Genomic DNA, 16,485 nt, shown 5'->3' with positions numbered 1-16,485 from the left:
GATTGTTACAGTGAAATCTCCAAAAACCTGCTGAAAAGTGTGTTAGCCACATTGGTTGCCTGATTGTTCTCTCTCGGCAGTAGTGTTCAGTGCCGTGTCTTTCTTGTGGACAGGAAGGAGCTGACTGCTGATGCCCGCGAGCTGAAAGGGGAGCTGTACTGCCTGCCATGCCATGATAAGATGGGGGTCCCCATCTGTGGAGCTTGTCGGCGGCCCATCGAAGGGCGCGTGGTGAATGCCATGGGCAAGCAGTGGCATGTGGAGGTGAGTCAGTTGTGAAGGGTAACCAGTACTTTTCATTCAGATGTGCTGGGAGAAGGAGATTCTAAAGATTAAATATAGACATTTTCAAGACAAATGATTCTGTAGAAAATTAAGAATATAGAATATACACTGTTTTTGTGATCTCTTGGTAATGATACAGGATGTGCTCTTTTGTTCTTAAATCCTTCTTGAAGCTGGAAGTGTAATGGTCCATATGCAGCAGCAGCCCCTCCCTAAAAATGCTACTCACATGTTGACCTCTATTCTCATTCTGTGTTGTTTAAATAGGCTGTGTCATAAGGTAACCTTTCAGAACCTCAAGACACCTGAATTAAGTAAAACGGAAAGTGTCACAGGGTTAGCCCTGGCCAAATGAAATAGCTACCTCAAACTTCATGTATCTAGTTTAATTTGGGGAGTTTTACTTCATTAAATAAATGAAATATCCCAATTCAAAAATGACCTCTAGCAATTTTTTTCAGCATTTTGTCTGTGCCAAGTGTGAAAAGCCATTTCTTGGACATCGCCATTATGAAAGGAAGGGCCTGGCGTATTGTGAAACCCACTATAACCAGGTATTTATTGTCCTCATTGGATACTACAGATACTTAGATGAATTTGAGCTTAATATTTTAGCTACGAGGAAATCTCTTGGGAAATGTACATTGGACTATAGAGATTTCTTTTTAACGTATTTGGGAAATAATTTCAGGCTCACAGAAAGGTTCTGAAATAAAAATTTTTTTTAAAGGTTTTGAAATTTTAAAAAAAGAGTTTGAAAAAATATATGTACCTTTTCATCATTTACATGTGTTTCTTTCTGTGAAAGCATACACTTAATAAATTTCCATATCTTTATATGCAAATGTGTGTATTTGTATATATGCACCTATTTTTTCTGAAGCATTTGATGATACATTAGTTCATCATGGTCCTTTGCTCCTAAGTACTTCAATTTATATTTCCCAAGATTATGGAGTTCTTTTGCATAATCATAGTTAATCAGTATTGATATAATACTTTAATACTTTAGTGTATGTATTCCAATTTTGTCACTTGTACTAGTACCTTGTATCATTTTTTTCCACTCCAGTATTAGACCCTATCTAGGGTTGTCATTTTCCTTTAGCCTCCTTAAATCTGGAACATTTCTTTTTTTTTTTTTTTTTAAGATTTTATTTATTTATTTGAGAGACAGAGATCACAAGTAGGCAGAGAGAGAGGGAAGGAAGCAGGCTCCCCGCTGAGCAGAGACCTGATGCAGGGCTCGACCCCAGGACCCTGAGATCATAACCTAAGCCGAAGGCAGAGGCTTTAAATCACCCAGGTGCCCCATAATCTGGAACATTTCTAAAGCCTTTTTTTGATTTTTGATAATAATGAAAAGTGAATTAATTTATTTTCATTGTAAAAAGGAAAAATAGTCCATGTACTTTACTAATTTTTGCTAGTAATGAATGGTAAATTCTGGATCTAGGTAGTCAGCTGTCTGTTTTAAGTGGTAGAAAGAACTGAAATTATATTAAATATTTGGTGTTCTAAAACTTAGTTCTAACATCTTGAATTTTTACCACTTTTTTTTTTCACTTTCAGCTATTTGGTGATGTTTGTTTCCATTGCAACCGTGTTATAGAAGGTGATGGTAGGTATCTGTAGGAATTTTATATGCCATCATTTTAACACAAGAACACTTAGGTAATATGAAAATTGAAAGAGTTCAGTGACTTATATTGCTTGGAATATGATCATTATCAATTACTTTTTTTCCTTTGGTGTATTTTGCAAGTAATCCATAGCAGAAATGCTAATATCCTAAGAGATGGATTTGTTACTCCTTTATAATAATACTTTAGGGCATTGCCACAGGGTTGTTATGGTAGATATTGCAGAGACATTCACAGCCAACCTTGAGATCTGTTTCTATTTCCATCCCCTGGAATTACGTAACTTGGAAGCTGTAGAGCAGTATTTATTAGGAACAACTCAATCTGCCATGGTAGTCAGCAAGAGTCAATTTAACCCTGCAGATGCTAAAACCTGGCAGTTTTCTGTAGACATTTCTCGGCTTACCAGCCTTGTATTGCAGTAATTAGGCAGGGCTGATTAACTGGGACTGAAAGGAAGCAGCTGTGTTTGCTAATAGTCACTAGCACAATTCCGCTAGAAACTTCCTGGCAAAGTTTAAACATTCCTGTTTTCAGCATGCTTTGTGGTTCTTGTCAGAGAACCCAACTCGAGAAATACTTTGCAATACACTGCCCATGATGCAGTTTGCAGAAGGAGTAGCTCAGAGGAGCAGTCTTCAGCGCAATAGAAAGTAAAACTTAACTCCCTCCTATGTGAGGTATTTGTCAGGTGAGAGAAGCTGGGAAGGGAAGGGAAGGGAAGCATGCTTCTTTTTGTCAGTTTCTATAGGCAAATAAGTTAATGTCTGGATTTTTAAAAATTACTTATCCAGTCCCTATTTCTTTGTTGGGCCAGTGGCAGTAGGCACGGAAAGGTAGCAGCAAATGTGCTCATAGGCAGGCCCTGTGCCAGAAAAGCGCATCTGAGTGATATAGTACATGTTAAATGTACACCCCAGCATCCACAGGAGTGAGAGGACAAGCTTTAGTGGGAAGACATGGTACATACTGTTCATATATCTCACAGGATACTCAAAGAAGAAAAATTTTAACTATAAATAAAGATTGGAAAAGCCACTGTTAATCTTCCCTAACATTAACCAATCTATAGTCCTGGAAGACATAAGGGCTCAGTTTTTCTAGTAATGTGAAAAAACAGCTTTTAATTAATTAATTAATTAATTTGGTTGGTTTGGTAAACATTAATGGCACTGAGATTTTTAGTCATGTGATACTTTTGCAATAAAACCTCTTGAGAACCTCTTCCAACTGTTATGGAATCCACCTTAGCTCTGTCAGAGTTGAAAATGTCAGCTCCACTTTCCATACCAATGTGTGTGACCCGATCTCTTTCTTCTTTCTCTAGTGGTCTCTGCTCTTAATAAGGCCTGGTGTGTGAACTGTTTTGCCTGTTCTACCTGCAACACTAAATTAACACTGAAGTAAGTCTACAGTTTCGTGCAGTGTGAATCCTAAGACTGAAAACAATGGGGTAACTTTCTATAAAATAGGGAGTTTTAAAAAAGAATTGATTCCTTATTCTTTGTGTCCCTTCCAAAAGTAAAGGTTCTTCCTTTAATTGTTTTATGTTCTTTCTTCTATTCCTTCTTTGTCCTGTTCAAAGGGATAAGTTCGTTGAAATTGATCTAAAACCAGTCTGCAAACACTGTTATGAAAAAATGCCAGAAGAATTTAAGAGGCGGCTTGCCAAACGGGAGAGAGAAGCAAAGGATAAGGACAAGCAGAAAAAGAAAAAGCCAGTCTGTTTGTAAACTTTTCTGTCCCTTCTGTCATCATTTTCACTGCTTTCTTCTTTGGTTAGTCCTTTAGAATATGTTTTATTCTATTTTGGTCTTTCACTTTTTTGTTTCTTTTGGCATATATTTGTAGCTATCAGAGCTTGAAATACAAGTACTTGACCCGTGTAGAGCCGGTTCTTTTGCCTAATTATTAAAATTATTAAAACTTACCATTACTAAAATCCTCACCTAAAACCAGCTTGTACTTCACTTATTTCCTTTAATCTGCTGACTCCCTCATCCCTCATCTCTTTGTTCATATCACAATGTGGTATAGATTTATTTTTTCCAAAAATGGATACAAAGGGAGGAATTCCAATCTCTATTTAGTAGATACTGAGAAAATTTTTTTAAGTATTTTTCTCTGCTGACTACAGTCTTCTAAAATCCTGGTTTTGGTTTCTTTGCCTAAAATGATTTATTTGATGAATTCCAAGTGTCACGTGTTCTAAGCTCTGTATTAAATCCTTTCTGCATGTTTTGTATCTAAGCAAAGACCCTGTACTCTATAAAAAGAGATCTACTGTCTTTGGTGTCTGTATGCACTTTCATGGAGTGCTCATTGCTGCTGTTTATGAATTCATTATCTTGATGTTTTCAAGCCCTACTTTATTCCTGATCTTTATGGGAAATATTTCAATCTTTGAAATTCTTTTGAATTACTGGCATGATTGTCCCATTGTTTCTTCATGCTTACCATTGTGTTCTGAGCTCCAAAAGTTTTTTATTATTCCAGTTTTCATGTTTCCTTTCATAAAGAGGAATTAAAATTCAAATACAAAACTAAAACCATTGAAGTTTGCTTAACAGTATCTCTGGAAGCAGTGATAATATTTCCTTCATCCAAAAAATGGCAGTTTTAGTAGCTTTCATGCTAGCAGTCTTTGGGAGAAAATTGTAACTCAGGAGTACCATTTAAATCAAACTGTCAGTGGAAAAATAACATCATTTGAATTTCTGTCAGCATTAAGATCTCTGTGAAAAACAGCTAGGGAATAACTGACATGTAATGCTTGAGAATAAAAGTTTCATTTTATTAACTATATGATTAGGAATTAACTTTGGTATTAACTTTGTTCTTTAAAATTGTATCATCTGATTTAATCATTTGCCATAGGTAACAATGTGCCACTAGCCTTGTTCCAGAAATGCCACTTGAAAATAAGTTAGGAAAATGTACAAGTTACAAGGTTGTGTATCTCCTCGGTTCACAGTTTAACACCCTAGATTCCATCAGTAAGAAGCTATTTGTAATTACCAATTGGAAATGCGTAGCAGACAGTTAGAAAGCTATCTAAAAACCTGGCTTCTCCAGAATTGTTTCACAAATAGATTGATAATGTGAATTGCTCTAGGTTTAGAAAAAAAGAGTTGAGTTCTCCATACAGCTGACCATTCACAAAATAGAACCACAGGCAACCAGTTTTATTTCTGTTTCTTAAGGGTGTTTAAAACTTTCTCATATCTCCCCTGCCAACCTTTCTGTCAGGCAGCTAACCAAAATAACCCATTACAACTTAAGTTTTCTTTGAAAATGATTTTTTGTCATTGTTGGAGATAGAAATCAAACCACTTTATATAAGGAAAGATGAAACCTCATAACTACCTAATTTAAAATATTAATAAAGATTAATTAATAAAGAGAAGGTCATTCAAATCAGAAATACAACTCTGGAAAAAAAAAAAAAGAAATACAACTCTGGGCTTTAAATAACTGTTCTTTAAAGTGTTTTCATGGTACTTTAATGTGTGGTTGACTTTACTTACCTAAATTACATTGACATTAGATTTCCTGTATTTGTAGCACAGACTAAAATGTAATGTACATTCTGTATTACCCAGATAGATGTATAAGATATATTTATAAGGACAATTTTTTACATCTACCACAATGACAGAAGTTGAGATTAGAAATAACAGTTTTTTGCTGTGAATTTCAATGTCATCATATAGTGTCTTCATTTACTTCAGTAAAACTACCTCACATTATTTATATATCTGTGTCAAATACATTTCTCCTAATTTCTTTTATTATTGTTACTGTCTTTAGGAATAAATTTGTGGAGTTTGACATGAAGCCAGTCTGTAAGAAGTGCTATGAGAAATTTCCATTGGAGCTGAAGAAAAGACTTAAGAAACTAGCTGAGACCTTAGGAAGGAAATAACTTCCTTTATTTGTGTATTCTCTTCTATGCAAAGAAAAGAGATTATCAACATTACTTGACTTGATCCACACTATTTAAAGCTGTATCTTAAAATTGTTGAGAGTGAAGAGGGCCTGTACAAATGGTTTTCTTAGTCTCCTTCTTATTAAAAAAGAAAAAAAGCTTGTGTAATCAATTTAAAACACACATGAAATCAAGATTTGCTTTTGTTAATAACCCTTATCAATTTGTCAAAATGTAGATTGTACTTAACCGCAAAAAAACACACAAGGTTTAGATGTTAGATTTTAATTAAGGTCCAAAAAAATTAATTTAACTTTTAAAAATGAAAGTGAGGAATCAGCTTTCACATGACTCAGATAAAAATTTACTTTGTATTTGAAAGAAAAATAATTCCAACTGCTGTTGGGGAGGATAGAAGGAAGAAAAATAACCAGCCAAGAAAAACAAATCTTAAAGAATCTGAGTATGTTTATCAGACTAATAGCTAGTAGCTATAAAATGAAATATACATATTACTAAGACAAAAAAACAAGTACATTTAGAACTACTTGATTTCATTTTTTTGTTAAATGCAATAATTATGCTTAGTTTTGTATTTTGTTTTCCTTGTGAACTTCTTCCTTAGTACAATTACTTAACCCAGTAGTTTTAGCTCGCTAATAGTATGCCTTTTTAAATTTTGTGCAAAAAAATTTATACTAGGTATTTGAAAATTCAGTATACTTTACAATATTGGAAAAAATGAAGTATTTTTTAACATATTACAACAATTCTGCTTCTAAGCTTAAGGTCAAAGATGTAGTCTTAGAATAGGACCCGAAATTAAATTTTATGTAGCTTGGAATGTATGACTTAAAACAAGTGAATGTATATGTATTGGTCTTACTGCCTTTATAACCATGCTAATGTTTATGCTTTATACATAATCAAACTTGCCTTAGAAAATACATTCTTCAGGAATTCTAGCTGTTTCATGCAATACCAAAAATAAGTGCATTGACTGAGATTTGTAAACCCAGATTCCTCTGCCACAGCTATGGTGATACATGATTTTCTATTTTTCTCTCCTTTTTGGGGGGAAACACGTTGAAATTAGTTTTTCTCATCTTGCTGAAAGGATGATATTGGTAGGTGTTTGTTTTTCATTTCAAATGTTGTGATTGGATTTTATTTACTATAAGAAGGAGGTAAAAATGACACTTTTAAATTGGAAAGAGGGTGTTTAAATGTCAATTGTAGGTCAAAAGTAGTGGATTATTCTACTTTATAGAAAGTGTTCTTAGAAAGTTTATCCTGAAATTTCTGGACCATTCTTTCTCGATAAACTTGTATGCAAAGCACATTTTGTGAACATTTTTTAAATGTTGCTGCTGCTGTGTTACCATTTAAAAGAAAGTTCCCAAGATGTCCTTTTAAGGAGGAAATTATTGTTTAAAAAAAAATTGCTGAAATGTTGTTTTGCCATTAAAAAACAAAACAAAACAAAAAACTCAGGATGCTACCACTCTGCCATTAAAATATTTGTATGCATGTATTTTTTTTTAAAGTTTGTGCATGCACTTTACAGAGTAAATTCTATTTCAGTTTTCAGGTAACTTATAACCGGTTACTTTTTAGTGTTCTTTTAGAGTTCAAAGAATTATCAGTGATTGAAAAAATCAATATGTAGTTAAAGTCTGTATGTACTCAGACATTTAAAAGAGTCTTTGCATTTGACAATAAGAATCAAAATCCCTTCAGAGTGCCTTTGTCAGCTAATACATGACCAGCAAGGAGAACTTTGGAAGTGTTTATTAAATATTATCCTATGGACATAGGCAAAATAATACAGGCTTTGTAATTTGGGATCTTGATCCTAAATTGTCAAATCCCCCTACACCAGAAATAAGGGACAGAAAAGCAACCATTTACCCATATTCTTAAATCACTTCAAAGATGCATAAACTGAGCTCAGCTGCTTTTCTTTACACAGCCTTCATAGCCGGGCCTCTCCTGCAGCCAGATGTCCCAGTTCTGTCCCTGCTCACTCCTCTTTTAAAATAGGAATTCATATTTCCTGAAAGTTTGATTTGGTAACCCTCTACAACTTTAGGATATTTTGTTTAGATTTCTTCCCTGATAGGGGCATCACTGGAGCCTTTACCTGTGGGAAAGGAAGAAGTTGAAAAGTTGCAAGTGGAATAGAAGACAGGCTTGGTTGAGTTCATAATATTGTTCATGGGGTTTTCCCTGGCAGTGGAAAAACTCAGGCTAGTAAGCCTTTCTCTGTGTAAGTCCTAGAAGGCAATTTGAAATAATTTATTCTTACCCAATTTCTACATGTTCTTTTTCTTACCAAGCCTAATATAATTGAGGAAATGTCTGGTAGGTACAAGCAAAACATTCTTTGGATCATGTTCAAAGCCTTATTAACATTATACCTAAAGTGATAGGCCATTTTGCCTCATTTACTTGCCAAAATAACCATTTCTTTTTTTTTTTTTTTTAAAGATTTTATTTATTTATTTGACAGAGAGAGATCACAAGTAGGCAGAGAGACAGGCAGAGAGAGAGAGGAGGAGGAAGCAGGCTTCCTGCTGAGCAGAGAGCCCGATGCGGGACTCGATCCCAGGACGCTGAGATCATGACCTGAGCCGAAGGCAGCGGCTTAACTCACTGAGCCACCCAGGCGTCCCCAAAATAACCATTTCTAAGTTAAGGAAGTTTTGAGGTAGGCTTGTAGCATTCTTGTATTTCGTTTTAGATTGTAAGCTTGATGGCAATGACACTATGTTGTTAATTATGTTTTTACATAGCAACCATTGCAGTATACTCTTGGTGCTTAATAAATATTCATAATTGTTAAGAATAATCCTATTGTGCATTTTTTCATTTGAGTAACTCTGAGACATGGAACTATGAGAAGATAGGACTAATGCTTAAGAAAACTGTTTTGGTGGGGTGCCTGGCTAGCTCAGTCAGTGGAGTGTGCAACTTTAATCTCAGAGTTGTGAGTTCAAGCCCCATGTTGGATGTAGAGATTACTCTTAAAAATAAAATCTTTTTTTTTTAAAGATTTTAAAAATTTATTCATTTGAGAGAGAGACAGAGCACAAACGGGGAGAAGCAGAGGGAGAGGGAGAAGCAGACTCCCTGCTGAGCGGGGAGCCCAATGCGGGGCTAGATCCCAGGACCTGGAGATCATGACCTGAGCCAAAGGCAAATGCTCAACCATCCGAGATACCCAGGCACCCAAAAAAATAAAGTCTTTAAGGGGCACCTGGGTTGCTCAGTTGGTTAAACATCGAACTCTTGATTTTAGCTCAGGTCATGATATTATGGCTCATGGGATCAAGCCCTGCATCAGGCTCTGCACTCAGCGGGGAGTCGGCTTAAAGATTCTCTCCCTCTGCCGTACCCCGACTCTCTCTTTCGTGCCCTTTCTCTAAAATAAATAAATAGATTTTTTTTAAACATAAAATCTTTTTAAATCTTTTTAAAAAAGAAAACTGTTTTAGAAACAACCTTAGTGTCCATCCACAGATGAATGAATAAAGAAATTGTGGTGTGCATATTGCACACACACACACACACACACACACACACACACAGGAATATTATTCAGCCATAAAAAAGGAAATCTTGCTATTTGCAACAACATGGATGGAACTTGAGGGCTTTACACTAAATGAAATAAATCAGACAGAAAAACAAGTATATGCTCTCACTTACATATGGAATCTTTAAAAAAAAAAAAACTCATCAATACAGAGAACAAGATTGGTGATTGCCAGAAGCTGGGTGTTGGGGCGGGTGAAATGGGTGAAGGCAATCAAAAGGTACAAACCTCCAGTTATAAAGTCACAGTGGTGTTCTATATAGTATGGTGACTATTGTTAATAATACTATATTATATACCTGAAAATTGCTAAGAGTAGATCTTAATAGTTGTTATGAGAATAAAAAATTCTATAATTATGTATGGTGATGGATAACTAGACTTACTGGAATCATTTCATAAGTATTAGAGATACTGAATCATGTACAGCTGATAAAGAATATAATGTGTCTATTATATATCAGGTTTTTTAAAAACTTTTCTTTAAAGTCATTTAAAATTTTTACTATATGTAGTGTTTTGGAACACAATTTAAATAGTCATGTAAGAATATCATGTAATCCATGTAAGAATATCAAACATTCTCTATATAAAATTCACAAGGCAGTTTCCAGAAATACTATCTAATTTAATCCTTAAAATTATATGAGTTACTTAAAATTCTTTTCACATTACAGCAGAGGAGCAGAGCATACTGACATTAAGTGGTCCTTTGAGGTTGCACGACTTAAAAGTGCCATATTCAGAATCTGAACCCAGGTATCCCTGTGATTCCAAATGTATAAATGTTTCTACTCTGTTACTTGGGGTGTGTGTGCAGGAGAGAGAAAATTAAAGTGTTCTTGAATATAAAGTAGAAATATTCATGTGTATGAATAAAAGAAAATGATTTGGTGGTTGTGTGTGAGCCAAATCCCAGAACCATACAGAATAGTGGTGGTCTTCCCACTAGTCCCCATAATATTTTCACTTCTTAACAAAGGAGATCTCTTCTGTCTCCTTATATATGTATTTCGGCATATCTTTATACATCACTTCTCCAGCCCTGAGGCACTGCATGATACCTTTGGGGGGCATTCCTCTTCCCCTGCACCATCCTGTCCTTCCCCTCCATCCTCCTTAAACATAGAGATTCTGCATCTCTGTGATTTGAGCCTCGGACTCCTTTTACTCCCTGGGGCAGGTGCAGAGCTTTGATTTCCTCTCTTGAAGTAGGAAAGATGGGGAATTACAGCACCACATAGGAAGTGTTGCAAGGGTGAGCAAAGAGTTTTGCCAGATCACAGCAGCAGAGGGGGAGGGAAGGCTCCTAGAGGAGCCGGATCTTCAGAGGGGATCACTGGTCAGCCAGGCAAGGGAAGAGGCCAGGGGTGAGTATCCCGTTGCTAGCTCACTCTGTCTCCCTGAAACAATCTTGAAAATGTTACTAAAATGGTTCTTAAGTGTTTTGTTTGGAGTTTTCTGGCAGGGAAGAAGGGAGACAATTCAATTCGGGTAGTGCTTTCCAGTTTGCCAAAATTAATATGCTACAGTAATGGAAATGCTAACTTTTTTGTTTGTTTCAAAACATGGACTTTATTTTTTTTTAATTTTTTAATAAACATATAATGTATTTTTATCCCCAGGGGTACAGGTCTGTGAATCACCAGGTTTATATATTTCACAGCACTCATCATAGCACATGCCCTCCCCAATGTCCATATCCCCACCACCCTCTCCCGTCCCCACTCCCCCCAGCAACCCTCAGTCTGTTTTTTGAGATTGAGTCTTTTATGGTTTGTCTCCCTCCCAATCCCATCTTCTTTCATTTTTTCTTTTCCTACCTCCCAAACCCTTCATGTTGCATCTCCACTTCCTCATATCAGGGAGATCATATGATAGTTGTGTTTCTCTGACTGACTCACTTCGCTATGCATAATACCCTCTAGTTCCATCCACATCGTCACAAATGGCAAGATTTCATTTCTTTTGATGGCTGCATAGAATTCCATTGTATATCTATACCACAATTTCTTTATCCATTCATCTGTTGATGGACACCTAGGTTCTTTCCATAGTTTGGCTATTGTGGACATTGCTGCCATAAACATTCGGAGCACCACGTTTGTATCTTTAGGATATATACCCAGCAGTGCAATCGCTGGGTCACAGAGTAGCTCTATTTTCAGTTTTTTGAGGGACCTCCACACTGTTTTCCAGAGTGGCTGCACCAGCTTGCATTCCCACCAGCAGTGTAGTTCCCCTTTCTCCGCATCCTTGCCAGCATCTGTCATTTCCTGACTTGTTGATTTTAGCCATTTTGACTGGTGTGAGGTGGTATATCATTGTGGTTTTTATTTGTATTTCCCTGATGCCGAGTGATGTGGAGCATTTTTTCATGTGTCTGTTGGTCATCTGGATTGTCTTCTTTGTAGAAATGTCTGTTCACGTCCTCTGCCCATTTCTTGATTGGATTCTTTGTTCTTTGGGTGTTGAGTTTGATAAGCTCTTTATAGATTTTGGATACTAGCCCTTTATCCGATATGTTGTTTGCAAATATCTTCTCCCATTCTGTCAGTTGTCTTTTGATTTTGTTAATGTTTCCTTTGCTGTGCAAAAGCTTTTGATCCTAATGAAATCCAAGTAGTTCATTTTTGCCCTTGCTTCCCTTGCCTTTGGCAATGTTCCTAGGAAGAAGTTGCTGCAGCTGAGGAGGAAGAGGTTGCTGCCTGTGTTCTCCTCAAGGATTTTGATGGATTCCTTTCTCACATTGAGGTCCTTCATCCATTTTGAGTCTATTTTCTTGTGTGTGGTGTAAGGAAATGGTCCAATTTCATTTTTCTACATGTGCCTGTCCAATTTTCCCAGCACCATTTGTTGAAGATGCTGTCTTTTTTCCATTGGATATTCTTTCCTCCTTTGTCGAAGAATAGTTGACCATAGAGTTGAGGGTCTATTTCTGGGCTTTCTATTCTGTTCCATTGATCTATTTGTCTGTTTTTGTGCCAGTACAATACTGTCTTGATGATGACAGCTTTGTAATAGAGCTTGAAGTCTGGAATTGTGATGCCACCAACTTTGGCTTTCTTTTTCAATATTCCTTTGGCTATTTGAGGTCTTTTCTGGTTCCATATAAATTTTAAGATTATTTGTTCTATTTCTTTGGAAAAAATGGATGGGATTTTGGTAGGTATTGCATTAATTGTGTAGATTGCTTTAGGTAGCATAGACATTTTCACAATATTTATTCTTCCAATCCATGAGCATGGAACATTTTTCCATTTCCTTGTGTCTTCCTCAATTTCTTTCATGAGTACTTTATAGTTCTCTGAGTATAGATTCTTCGCCTCTTTGGTTAGGTTTATTCCTAGGTATCTAATGGTTTTGGGTGCAATTGTAAATGGGATTGGCTCCTTAATTTCTCTTTCTTCTATCTTGTTGTTGGTATAGAGAAATGCAACTGATTTCTGTGCATTGACTTTATATCCTGACACTTTACTGAATTCCTGTGCATGTTCTAGCAGTTTTGGAATGGAGCCTTTTTAGTTTTCCACATATAGTATCATGTCATCTGCAAAGAGTGATAGTTTGACTTCTTCTTTGCTGATTTGGATGCCTTTAATTTCTTTTTGTTGTCTGATTGCTGAGGCTAGGATTTCTAGTACTATGTTGAATAGCAGTGATGATAATGGACATCCCTGCCATCCCGTTCCTGACCTTAGCGGAAAAGCTTTCAGTTTTTCTCCATTGAGAATGATATTTGCAGTGGGTTTTTCATAAATGGCTTTGATAATATTGAGGTATGTGCCCTCTATCCCTACACTTTGAAGAGTTTTAATCAGGAAGGGATGCTGTACTTTGTCAAATGCTTTTCAGCATCTATTGAAGGTACCATATGGTTCTTATTCTTTCTTTTATTAATGTATTGTATCACATTGATTGAGTTGCGGATGTTGAACAAACCTTGCAGCCCTGGAATAAATCCCACTTGGTCGTGGTGAATAATCCTTTTAATGTACTGTTGAATCCTATTGGCTAGTATTTTGGTGAGAATTTTCACATCTGTGTTCATCAAGGATATTGGTCTGTAATTCTCTTTTTTGATGAGATCCTTGTCTGGTTTTAGGATCAAGGTGATGCTGACCTCATAAAATGAGTTTGGAAGTTGTCCTTCCATTTCTATTTTTTGGAACAGTTTCAGGAGAATGGGAATTAATTCTTCTTTAAATGTTTGGTAGAATTCCCCTGGGAAGCCGTCTGGCCCTGGGCTCTTCTTTGGAGATTTTTGATGACTGCTTCAGTCTCCTTACTGATTATGGGTCTGTTCAGGTTTTCTATTTCTTCCTGGTTCAGCTGTAGTACTTTATATATTTCTAGAAATGTATCCATTTCTTCCAGATTGTTGAATTTGTTGGCGTAGAGTTGCTCATAGTATGTTCTTATAATTGTTTATATTTCTTTGGTGTTGATTGTGATCTCTCCTCTTTCATTCATGATTTTGCTTATTTGGGTCCTTTCTCTTTTCATTTTGAAAAGTCTGGCCAGGGGTTTATCAATCTTATTAATTCTTTTAACAAACAAGCTCCTAGTTTCGTTGATTTGTTCTGTTGTTTTCTTAGTTTCTATTTCATTAATTTCTGCTTTGATCTTTATGATTTCTCTTCTCCTGCTGGGTTTAGGCTTTCTTTGTCATTCTTTCTCCAGCTTCTTTAGGTGTAGGGTTAGGTTGTGTATTTGGAGACTTTTTTTTTTTTTTTTTTTTTTTACCTTTCTTATTTCTTGAGAAAGGCTTGTATTGCTATATATTTTCCTCTCAGACTGCCTTTGTTGTGTACTACAGATTTTGAATCACTGTGTTTTCATTATCATTTGTTTCCATGAATTTTTTCAATACTTCTTTAATTTCTTGGTTGACCCATTCATTTTTTAGAAGGATCCTGTATAGTCTCCATGTATTTGGGTTCTTTCTAAATTTCCTCTTGTGATTGAGTTCTAGCTTCAGAGCATATTTCAGAGTGGTCTGAAAATATGCAGCAATGATCCCAAACTTTGGATACTGGTTTAGAACTGATTCATGACCTAGGATGTGGTCTATTCTGGAGAATGTTCTATGTGCACTAGAGAAGAATGTGTATTCTGTTGCCTTGGGATGGAATGTTCTGAATATATCTGTGATGTCCATCTGATCCACTGTGTCATTCAAGATCTTTATTTCCTTGTTGATCTTTTGCTTGGGTGATCTGTCCATTTCAGTGAGGGGAGTGTTAAAGTCCCCTACTATCATTGTATTATTGTTGATGTGTTTCTTTGATTTTGTTATTAATTGGTTTATATAGTTGGCTGCTCCCATGCTGGAGGCATAGACATTTAAAATTGTTAGATTTTCTTGTTGGACAGACCCTTTGAGTATGATATAGTGTCCTTCCTCATCTCTTATTATAGTCTTTGGCTTAAAATCTAATTGATCTTATATAAGGATTGCCATTCCTGCTTTCTTCTGATGTCCATTAGCATGGTAAATTCTTTTCCAGCCCCTCACTTTAAATCTGGAGGTGTCTTCGGGCTTAAAATGAGTTTCTTGTAGGCAACATATAGATGGGTTTTGGTTTTTTATCCATTCTGATACCCTGTGTCTTTTGATTGTGGCATTTAGCCCATTCACATTCAGGGTAACTATTGAGAGATATGAATTTAGTGCCATTGTATTGCCTGTAAGATGACTGTTACTGTATATTGGCTCTGTTCCTTTCTGATCTACTACTTTTAGAGTCTCTCTTTGCTTAGAGGACCCCTTTCAATATTTCCTGTAGAGCTGGTTTGGTGTTTGTGAATTCTTTCAGTTTTTGTTTGTCCTGGAAGTTTTTTATCTCTCCTTCTATTTTCAGTGATAGACTAGCTGGATATAGTATTCTTGGCTGCATGTTTTTCTCATTTAGTGCTCTGAATATATCATGCCAGTTCTTTCTGGCCTGCCAGGTCTCTGTGGATAAGTCTGCTACCAATCTAATGTTTTTACCCTTGTATGTTACAGACTTCTTTTCCCGGGCTGCTTTTAGGATTTTCTCTTTGTTGCTAAGATTTGTAAATTTTATTATCAGGTCACGGGATGTGGACCTATTTTTATTGATTTTGAGGGGCATTCTTTGCATCTCCTGGATTTTGATGTTTGTTCCTTTGCCATATTAGGGAAATTCTCTACAATAATTCTCTCCAATATACCTTTTGTTCCCTCTTTCTTTCTTCTTCTTCTGGAATCTCAATTATTCTAATGTTGTGTTGTCTTATGGTGTCACTTATCTCTCAAATTCTCTCCTCATGGTCCAGTATTTGTCTCTCTTTTGCTCAGCTTCTTTATTCTCTGTCCTTTGATCTTCTATGTCACTAATTCTTTCTTCTGCCTCATTTATCCGAGCAGTAAGAGCTTCCATTTTTTATTGCACCTCATTAATAGCTTTTTTAATTTCAATTTGTTTAGATTTTAGTTCCTTTATTTCTCCAGAAAGGGCTTTTATATCTCCCGAGAGGGTTCCTCTCATATCTTCCATGCCTTTTTCGAGCCCGGCTAGAACCTTGAGAATCGTCATTCTGAACTCTAGGTCTGTCATATTACCAATGCCCGCATTGATTAGGTCCCTAGTCTTCGGTACTGCTTCTTGTTCTTCTTTTTGTGGTGAGTTTTTCTGCCTTGTCATTTTGCCCAGATAAGAATATATAAAGGAGCAAATAAAATGTTAAAAGGGTGGCAAAGACCCCAGGGAAATGTGCTTTAACCAAATCAGAAGAGACCCCAAATCGCGGGAGGGAGAAAGCGGCTAAACAAGAAGAAAAAAAAATAATAATAAAGAAAAGAAAACAAATAAGGAAAAAAATATTTAAAAAAGAAAATATCTGTATATACAAATATAGTTAGATACAATGGAAGATAAAATATGACTATAATAATGAAAGTTCAAAAAATTATTTTTTTATAAGGTATTGTTAAGATAAAGTAGTTTTAAAAAAAAGTTAAAAGAAGAAAGGGTAAAAGTTAAAAATTTAGCAGAATAAAAAAG

At 35.9% G+C, this 16,485-nt stretch overlaps 1 protein-coding gene across 6 annotated transcripts in view; it reads left to right on the top strand.

Moving 5' to 3' along the window:
- The window catches only part of LIMS1 (LIM zinc finger domain containing 1), a 140,458-nt gene extending 131,751 nt beyond the window's left edge, over nucleotides 1-8,707 (top strand). For 5 of the 6 annotated variants that reach the window (XM_059134294.1, XM_059134296.1, XM_059134295.1 and 2 more), the window contains exons 6-10: nucleotides 114-264; nucleotides 747-839; nucleotides 1,858-1,906; nucleotides 3,256-3,331; nucleotides 5,739-8,707. In XM_059134294.1, the coding sequence (XP_058990277.1) occupies nucleotides 114-264; nucleotides 747-839; nucleotides 1,858-1,906; nucleotides 3,256-3,331; nucleotides 5,739-5,853 (484 nt within the window). In that variant the 3' untranslated portion in view covers nucleotides 5,854-8,707. Of the gene's footprint in view, nucleotides 1-113; nucleotides 265-746; nucleotides 840-1,857; nucleotides 1,907-3,255; nucleotides 3,332-3,513; nucleotides 4,737-5,738 lie in introns of those variants that run through there. The other variant, XM_059134297.1, reaches the window with a different exon arrangement.
- Nucleotides 8,708-16,485: the final 7,778 nt, after the last annotated feature.

This window comes from Mustela lutreola, chromosome 9 (genome assembly GCF_030435805.1).
Source record: "Mustela lutreola isolate mMusLut2 chromosome 9, mMusLut2.pri, whole genome shotgun sequence".
Lineage (NCBI taxonomy): Eukaryota > Metazoa > Chordata > Mammalia > Carnivora > Mustelidae > Mustela > Mustela lutreola.
This window is presented reverse-complemented; position numbering and strand designations above follow the sequence as displayed.